The sequence below is a fragment of the Eurypyga helias genome, unplaced genomic scaffold (genome assembly GCF_000690775.1).
Source record: "Eurypyga helias isolate BGI_N326 unplaced genomic scaffold, ASM69077v1 scaffold4974, whole genome shotgun sequence".
Lineage (NCBI taxonomy): Eukaryota > Metazoa > Chordata > Aves > Eurypygiformes > Eurypygidae > Eurypyga > Eurypyga helias.
The window spans coordinates 93773-103570 of NW_010246683.1; the positions used below are offsets into that span (position 1 = coordinate 93773).

Sequence of the window (9798 nt, forward strand, 5' to 3'; positions counted from 1 at the left end):
TGCTTTCAAAATATACTTTTCCAACTGTCTTTGCACCTACTTTGTAAGAATTTTATCTGCCCTTTGCAGAAGGGAATATCTTATGAGACAGTGCCAAAACTAAAGGGTTGAAAATCTACTGTTTCTTCCCTAAACCATCAGTGTTGCTGCCCGGTCATGGAGAGAAATTAGATCAGTTCAGTGTTATCTGTTCTTGATCAATACACGTCTCGTGTGACTCATCTCCCTGTTCTTTTCCAGGTGCTTACAAATGGACTTTTTCTGGGAAGACAAGTTAAGCTGACATGTCTATAATTTTTCAGCTCCTCCTTTTCCCATTTTTCTGTCTTCTGCTGCCTGCCTTAGTCCCAGGAGTTGCCAGAGATGGCTGTTGACAGTGCTGAGATGGCTGCAGCCTTCTTAAAGTTTCTTCAAGCTCTTTGAGTTTCCTGCGTGAAATTCTATAAACCCAGCCAATCTTAAAACAGCTAATTGACGTAATATCTCCTCATCCATTCTTTTGTGGGTTTGGTTTTTTTTTTTCAGGCTGGGATTTTACTCTTTTCACTTTACTACTTAGGATATTAGCCATCTCTCTGCGACTGATTTTTCTAATGGCCACTGATAGAAAAAATAAATGAACTGCTTCTGGCCTTCTTGAATTATCTGTCAATAGATTTCCCTCTGTTGAATGGCAGATCAATAGTTTTTCTTTCCTTTGTTTTACTGCTAACGTACTTGTGGAATATTTTTGGTAGCTCTTGACATTTCTTGGTGATCTGTCTCATTTTATACCTTTTCTAGTTATGGCTCTCGTTATTCAATTTACTTTTTATACTTGCCTTTTGTAAACCTCCTACTTTCTCCTTCTTATATTTCAGTAAAGAGCTTTATTCAGCTGAGCTGAGTCTTTACTACCCCTTCAAGCTCTGTGCTAGGATATATTGTGTGTGTGGTTAGTATTGTTTCTCTAAGTAACTACAAGCTCTCTTTGCCTCCTTTTACCTTACATTTGCTCCCCCATGACCTGCTTTGGGAATTCAGCTATCAGTATTCTGTTTTTATGGAAATTTTTCTTCCTAGTCCATTGTTTCTACTTTGATGTTCTTCTTACTTCCTTCTGTAAAGTTCTGACACTGGATTGTTTCATGATCACCTTCACCCAAGCTAACTCCTGTCTCCCCAGCTGATTCTTCTGTATTGGTCATGATCAAATGTAGGTGAATAAGCCTTCCTGCTGCTTTCTGCAGATTCTTGTGCAGTGCCTTAGCTTTCACATTGGGTTTTTCTATATTTTGGGGTTGGATCACATATCTTCTAAATGCTCACTTTTATTCTGTTCTGATTAGAATGGGAGATTTATTGATAAATTTTCATCCATATTCCATTTTTAACTTATTAATTTTATGCACTTTTGTTGTAGCTTAATGGAAACTACAAAGAACAAAAATATGCATTCATTTTTACTAGTCTGTTGCTGTAAAAGTCTCTTATATTTTTTGTCTTACACATTTAGTCTCTTCTTTGAAGTATATTCCTAATTAGAATTAAAATCTGGAAGCTAGATTGAGTTTATTGTGCTTTATTGATTGAAAAAATTTTAAGAATGTGGAATTTAGAAATAATTTTCATAATGACTTCAATTCCAATTTAGCCTACCATTTAAGTATATATTTACCTTCAGTCTCATTGAACTTGGTGAGGACTTGAAATTCTTTTAAAAGAAAATGGAAGCAAAAATTATTAATACTCAGATAGCTATCTCTGACTTCATTATTTATTTATATACCTGCTTGAAACTGTTATTCAATGCTTTTGTTTCCATTAGAAGTGTCTTTCAAAAGATTCTTGCTATTCTTAGCATGCTTTAACTGCAAAGGTAGACTGTCTGAAGCACACTCTACACAGTTCCAGGCACCAAGAAGTATTGAGGGATGCCCTACCGCTCTTCTGGTGGGACAGAAATGTTTATAATGTAAATGAGTCTTTGAACAATTGTTGACTTATTAATGAGAAAAATCAGGAATCCCAATTTAATTGTATTGATTTACCTTTTCAGAGACTTCTTGTAATGTATGAGTAGAAATGAAAAACCGTTTGCATTGTTTTCCATATACAGGCCTCTCTGTTAAGATTATCTTATCATTATTGATTTCTGTCGTGTGCTTCCCTCATTTTCCCCTTCCCGGCTGACCTATAGTCTTCCAGTGCGTTCGTAGCTCCTAGCACTGTTTGATTACTACAAGGACTTTGTCACATCATTAAAATCCTGTGGGAGCTAACGAACAGATGCCCAGCTTAAGCAAACTGATGCACGGCAACCCAGCAGCACACGGCATGCGTTTCATCGTAGCTGCCACCAGGCTGTCCGGCCTTTGATGTAGGGGTGCAAGGGAGCCATGGCCGCCATGGGCGGAGGGGCCAGGTCTTGCCCTTGTGGGAAACCTCTGTGTTAGGTATGATCTGCCCTGTGTGCAAGCCCTCCACGCCAGCCAAATTCAGCCCTTGTGTCCTGCCTCCTGACGTTTCACACTGGAAGTGAATTGGGTCTGTGTGGGTAACTACCAGTCCTGACAGAGCAAAACTTTTTTTCCCATCATTCTGGGGTGGCTGCTGAAGTTCAGTTTTGTTCTTTGTCTCCATTTCTACTTCCCTTTAACCCTCTGCTTTCCTTTGTCCTCTGCTTGTGCTGTGTGCTTCCTGTCTCCCCTCTCCTTTCACCTGTTCATTCTGTGCCTGATTGCCCATTTCTCTCATCCCCTTCTCTGCTTCTCTCTTGCAGGGCCCTGATAGCCTTCCCTTTCACTCGCCCCTTTGCAGAACCAAGTCACCTGCTTCACTGTTTTCTTTTTCCTTCACCAGCCCCTTTGTGAAAGGCCTTACCCAGGTCTCTGTGAGCAGCCTGCATGCTCTTGCATTTCAGAGAGCGGCTATAAAAGCGTTGCCAGCTAGGCCCGATGATAGTTTAGAAAAGACAGATAGTGGGAGCAGAGCTTTTTCTTCATTCCTGTTTCAAAGAGAGCTGTATAGAAAAAGTGCTGGAGGAGGAGAGATGATCCATGGTGGGGGCGGAATGGCGGAGTCAGCCGCGTGCAGAGGAATGCTGTTGTGCCCACTGCGGGTCGGGAGCAGCAAGCGGAAGGGCTAGCTATGCAGATCTGGTGGGACGTTTGGCCGTTGCACACTTCAGTAGTGCTTTAGAAAGGTTAATGTGCATTTGTTAATTCTTATTCCTGTGTCTTGTCACCATTTTAATTTGCTGGGCATCACCAGCTAAGTTTGTCCTTAGCATGTCTTCAGAGAGCTTTTTCTACTCATGTCCCCTGGGCACAGCTTGGACTTACACATCATTCTTCGGTTTTATGGCTTCTTTGTTCAGTTTTTTTATTTTAGCCTTTATTTTATTTTACCTTTATAAACCTTTAAAAATTTATTTCATTTAATTTTATTTTTCAGACACCTCATATTGAACCTCACATCCCACATCGTCCTACTAAAAGCATTACACAGGTAATAGGACATAGGTGTCTTTAGAGCCAGGCCAGTAGACAAATGGAAATAACTCCTGTTTCCAACACTGTAATGTGTATCATCTTAAGTGGTGCTTTCTGTTAGATGTGTTAAGTATGTGAGACTTAAAATCCCGAATATATACTACATTGCTCTGCAAAAGTAAGCATCTGTGCAAGGACTTTTAAGTTAGGGAAAAGACAACTTGTGTTTTGTTTTGCAGAAGGCAGTACAGAGATTGTGGAAAGTTTAAAATCTGTGTGTCTTGGTCCCTTTTTTTTCTTCATGATCACCAAGGTTCCTTCAGAAAAGATCCTCAGAGCTGGAAAGATTTTGCGGAATACAATTCTGTCCCGAGCCCCTCACATGATAAGAGATCGTAAATACCATCTGAAGACTTACAGGTGTGTGAGCTGATTGTATAGACGTCTCTGAATTTTTATGCCTGCCATCCTATGATATGTGATTTATGCCTTACCATACCTGCAGGTCTCAAAAGGTCTGAAATTATTCTGTGATGCTGTTTGAGTCTGGATGTTATGCAGTCTTTAATGGGCCTGGTAAATCTTTTCTGAAGTAATTTGACTGGAAATTGAGTCCATGATTGTGAAAAGAGCATTCACGTACAAAAACTCTTCCAACATTAATAGCATAGTTAGCTGGAATATTCTGTGCAGTATCAGGTTTAAATGTAGATTCTGTTCTCTTCATATATGAGTAAAAGATAATAGGAAAGCTTGTTAATATATTATGTTACTGTTCTGATTGTTACAGCAGTATTGCTAAGTGTGGAATTCTGAAAATACACCTGGTCAGAAGCATTCGTTATGTAGATTTTCTGCTCTATTTAAAATTATTTTTTTCAGTGTGTTGCCAGGCTTTCTTATCTTCCTGATGGTGGCAGCACTGCCTCGCTGAAGTGAGATAACAATGGCTCTTGTAGAATAGGAAACTGACTTGAAGGAGTCAGAATCTATCTGATGTTACCTTAAAAAACAATCAATTTGTTTTAGTGTCTAATGTTTAAATCAAATACTTAATGCATTATTCAGAATATATTTAAATAAAAATTGGTTTAAAATCTCTGAGTATGTCTTTTTCTAAATAGTAAGTCAATATGTTGCTGATCTGCTTTTGAGATAAGTGCATTGATTTTCCATATTTCAGTCCAAAATGTATTTAGTGCGATGCAAGGTATTTGGAGCTTGTGGGTTGATCTCAGAATATATCACAATATGACATTAGTCACTGTTCTAGAAGAACAAAAGACCATGTATGATTTATGAAGATCAGTGCTGGTCCAAACAGCTGCACCATTTTATCTTACACATAACCAGGAAAAACTCTTATTGTCCTGTCCTTGTGGTTTTTAAATATGCCAAAATTTAGATTGGAGCCAGGTGAGGGAAAGTTTTATCATCAAGATGGGATTTTAATTGGAAGAGCATTATTTTAGCTGAATTTCAGCAATTTCAATATTATCTATTTCCTTGGTCTCTGAAAGTGGTGCAAGAAGTGTAGAGCCACGAGAACCTGTCCAGAAGGACTAGCCAGCTTCCTCTGTTCTGCGTGCGATCCGTCAGGGAGTTGTACGCTTTTGATCTCATTGCTTATTTGCTTCTGTTCTGCTGAGTTAGGCAGTGCTATGACAAAGAATTTTACTTAGTCACCACGTGGCTTTTTCATTTTTCCCCCCTCTGAGGATTCTCCAGAGCTTAAGGCTTGCTGTTGTCTGCGTCTGGGTCAGGCAGGAACTGCAAGGTGACCAGCACCTAGCATGAGAGAGCCTCAGAAACACTAGACGGACAAACCAATGTCCCCAAATACAGTGTGGCCAGGGTTTGGTTACAAATGGAGGAAAACCCTCATAACGCTCGCTCTTCCTGTGGAGGCTGTTCTCTTTTACAGTGTTATGTGATTGTTTTCATGCAGAATTTCCTATCCCATGCTAGACAAGAGAAGGTTTCCTTTAAAATCTTGGAGGTTGGAGGTTGTTGCGCTGGTGCAACAGGCTCTGTACTAGGTGGCACAGGGTCACTCCGATCCTCTGAACTTTGCATTTCCCAGCTCACTTGTTCTGTTGAGGTGATCCTCTCAAAACTGAACACCTTCACTGGCATTTCAAGCATAATGCTTAGATGGTGACATTGTGTTTTCTGTAGGGAGATTTGACTATGGTTATACAGAGTTTAAGATATCACTGTTCTTGGCAGACAGTGTGTGTGTGATCCCTCTCTTGGCAGGCTCCCTTTTCATTTCTATCTGTTTGTTCTTCAGGCAGTGCTGTGTGGGCACAGAACTAGTTGACTGGATGATGCAGCAAAGTCCTTGTGTCCATTCACGAACCCAGGCTGTTGGCATGTGGCAAGTATTGCTGGAAGAAGGTGTTCTTAACCATGGTAAGATAAAGAAAATCAGCGTCTTGACTAAAACATGGCCAATGTGCGACATCAGTGCCTCTGTAGATCTCTTTTATGAAAAAGAAAGGGATCATGAGCCCCAAAAAAATGCTGCAGAGCAACCTGTTCATTCATAAGTGCAGGTGCAACACACAGACAGTATTACATGAGTCTTACTACCAATATAGTGTTTTAGCTTATGAGAATATTGAAAAGTAAATGAGCAATTTATAATGCTTAGTCTAATTGTACTTAGGAGTACACTGCCTTGTGTTCGTAATGCAAGAGTTGTATAGGACCCATGCCAAAACCAAGAGATATATTACCATGCGGAAAACTGATGATCAAAGATTTGCAGCATTTGTATTTGCTCAGATCCATAATTTTGGAATGTTTGTCAGTGGTTTTAGAGTGGTTCCCAAATTCAGCACTTCAAATATTCCAGTGCAGAGATCAAGGATTTTATGTTAAGTTTTCTGACTGTATTTTATATCTACCTTCAGTTTCCATGTGGAAGGACTCATTTCGTAACAGGTATTATAGGCCTCAAAAGGGTAGCTTTCCACCACTTCCTTACCCCGAGGGCTCTAGCTTTAGTTCCTGCCAAATATTCCCTTGCCCAGGGGTAAACTGTTGCAAGCTGCATCACAGTATCCAACTCAACACATCACTGACTTGCTTGGAAGACCAAGGGTTTGTCCTTTGCCATAGCCTCTTTCTAGAATACTTTTCTTAGTAGTCTTTCCATTAAGTTCTTTTACCAGGACACAGGTCAATGAACTTCCCCCTGGAATTATATCTTGATGATGTATGTTTCTGGTACATAAGAAAGAGATCAGATGCTTTCGTTATCTTTTAGCCCCATCTGAAACATTTATGGCAAGGCGTTCATGCTAGAGAACACCTCTTAGAAATTCGTGATGCAACTGTTTCCTCAGTGTGAGTTGTTCGCTTAAATGAATTGCTTTGGAACAATAAGAACAAAATCAGATCTAGTAAGAAAAAACACACGTGCGCACACACACATACATGTGTACACACCCATAACACACATACAAAGAAGCGTTTTGGAAAGTGTTTGTGTACATCATTTAAGTGTACTCTCCAAGCTACATAATTTGGACATATGTGAGAAATAAAGTTGTTTCATACTCTTTCAGTTTCGCTGTAGCTTTTCTTCCCTTCTTAACTAATATATCTGTGACACATGCGATCCTACACAGTTTTCTGCAAGGTTAACTTCAATAAGGAGAACTTAGTGTTTGATATGTTTTGTTTTCAGTGGATCAGGAACACAACTTTCAAGACAAATACTTATTTTATCGATTTTTGGATGATGAGCGTGAAGACGCCCCTTTGCCAACTGAGGAAGAGAAGAAGGAGTGTGATGAGGAGCTACAGGACACTATGCTGCTTCTGTCTCAGATTGGGCCAGATGCTCATATGAGGATGATTCTCAGAAAACCGTAAGCAGACTAATGAGTTAATATTATACATGAATCTTCCCTGTGACATGGAAACAGGAGAAATCTACATTGATTATCAGGCATCCTTTGGCCACTGATTTCACCTCAGTGCCAGTTTGTTCAACCTCTGATGTTTTTGAGTCCATATTAAGTAACTTCCAGTCCTTATTAATACTTATAAGTTGAACGGTGTGTTGAGAATGACCGTCAAAGGCCATGAATGCCATTATATTCACCTTGAGGAAAATGCTGCATTATAAGTTTATTTCATTTCTGAGTCTCCCCAGAAGTAAATTGCTGGTAATAGAAGAGACCTGCTCCATTAATGCTTTCTGTGTAGACACGCCATTCAATTAACTGTGCTGCTTTCAGTTATTGTGAGTAGAGTGGTAGGATGGTAGCACAGCAGGTACCTTTCAATTGCAGTCATCAGTGGCAGCCATTAATTAGATTCATCCTTTCTAGAACTTCACTGAATTAAGATAGGCTGGACTTGGCCTGTTGTAGTTTGCTAGCAAGATGTGAAATGTGGCTCTGTGGGTTTATTTATCCGTTCTTATTGTTATAAAATCAATACATTATAAAAAAGATAAAGCTTTCTGTACCACAGAGGATGTCTGTCTCACCTTTTCATAGCTATCACATCATGTCCTCTCACTCCTCAGCTGGCTAACCATCCTTTCAGCCACACATTCTGGTCGCACTGAAAACTGTGCTCAAGGCCTTTTTTACAGGCAGCTTTATAGTGACTTCAAAGCAACCAGTATAAACTCTGTTTGACCCTCCATTGAAGGCAAACTCTTCATTATGCAAGTAGTGTTTAGAGGCCACAGAAAACATATTGTACTGCTAATTAGCGCACTGAGAATAATGAGTTACTTAAGGTCATCTTTACTGAAGGTTTACTTGTAAGTGTCAGTTGAAGAAAGATAAGTACACAAAGCTGGATCCTGCTCTTTTGAGGCCATTGGCAAAGTTTGTGTTCGCTATGGAATAGTAATGGGCCCTGCCTATAGTGTGAGAACATTTTTTATACTAAAAATGTTTTGAATCCATGTAACACAAGTGCTTGTTTCTGTTCTGTTTCCATCTATATCTAGTCCTTGCTCCATTCTGTCCCTGTGCTGTCTGTCTAGATTGTCAGCTCGTTTAGAAGGCACTTTTCCAAAACCTGGCTCAAAGCACTGGATTTCAAAAAGTGCCATCAATGCTTGTGCTTATAAAAATAGGTAACACTGCCACACAGCCATAATTTTAAAAGTACAAATTCTCTCACCTCTTTTATTAGAGGTCTAGTCAAACACAACCAAAGGAGCACTCACTCCCTGTCACACAAAATACCTAGACAAACCAGACTAGGAGCATGGTGCTTCCATGAACCCTTAGGCTATCAGGGAAGTGAGGTGTTTTCTTCTCAGAGATGCCCTGCGCATTCTCCACTAAGGAGTGCAAGAGGGCTTCTTGCGCCCACGGGTAGGCATCCAGAGACCATGAGCAGTGCTGTGACCTTGCCCCTCTGCATGCCCTCCGTTGCCTCATCTGACTGAGCAGGTTGGCTCTTGGAGAATTGCCGCCTTGGCTTATCACAGCTTTTGGCTGCCTATTACATTTGCTTTGCATCGTGACTTTCAGAGAGGCCAGTGCAAGTTTACCCTGGCAGGATCGGTGTTGATTATCATCCACACTCCTTGCAGAGAGCTGAAGGGCTGGAATGATGCTGTGGAAGGTACTGCTCTCCTCTCTGTGTCGTCACGCGCACAGCATCACCTGAAAGAATATTCGTAGGAGATTTTTCATGCAATATAGCGAAGGGAAAACGAAGGTAGAGAGATTTTCTCAAGACTGACAGCCATCTGACATTTTTCCCTATCCCTGTCCCTGAAAGTGCTTATTTTTCCTGCCCTTTGCTCATGGAAGCAAGCTTGTACTGTCAGGCACCATATTAACTACTGTTCTAGTATTCGGTTTACATGCGTTATGATTTTGTTAGCTGAAAATCCATACTGAGCCATGCCGTATCGAAGCTGTTAAAATCTCCATGAATCCTCCGAGTCCTGCTAGTTTTGACTAGACACTGTTACAGCTGCCAGAAGTTCAAGGAATTGTCAGGGCTTCAGAGACACTGGCTCTAGCTGACCTGAGCAGGACCCACAATTTTCAAACCAACACAGCTGCGTTTTACAATAGTCGCCATTTCCGGAGAGGTTGCAGAACTTGGATAATTACCATGAAAGAAATAAGACAATATTCTTTGATGAGAAGATTACTTTGAGAATTTGATTGTATAATGAAGCTGTTGCTTTGAAAGGTACTTTCTATTGTTCCAAATCTGAAAATCTCTAGCAAAAAGTGTCACTTGTTTTGACAGGCGACTTAAAAAATTCTCTGTTTATTACATTAACTGCAGCATTTTAACTGTCAAACTGTGAAAGAATGTTCTATAG

General features: G+C 40.2%; 1 protein-coding gene across 1 annotated transcript in view; it reads left to right on the top strand.

The window, feature by feature from the left end:
• LOC104508750 (rap guanine nucleotide exchange factor 4-like) overlaps positions 1–7358 on the top strand; it is a gene marked incomplete at its 5' end in the record, with an annotated part of 89863 nt that extends 82505 nt beyond the window's left edge. Inside the window, 4 exons of the mRNA XM_010150474.1 lie at positions 3436–3489; positions 3787–3893; positions 5767–5888; positions 7171–7358. Coding sequence (XP_010148776.1) covers positions 3436–3489; positions 3787–3893; positions 5767–5888; positions 7171–7358 — 471 coding nt within the window. The remainder of the gene's footprint in view (positions 1–3435; positions 3490–3786; positions 3894–5766; positions 5889–7170) is intronic.
• Between the last annotated feature and the right edge of the window lie 2440 nt (positions 7359–9798).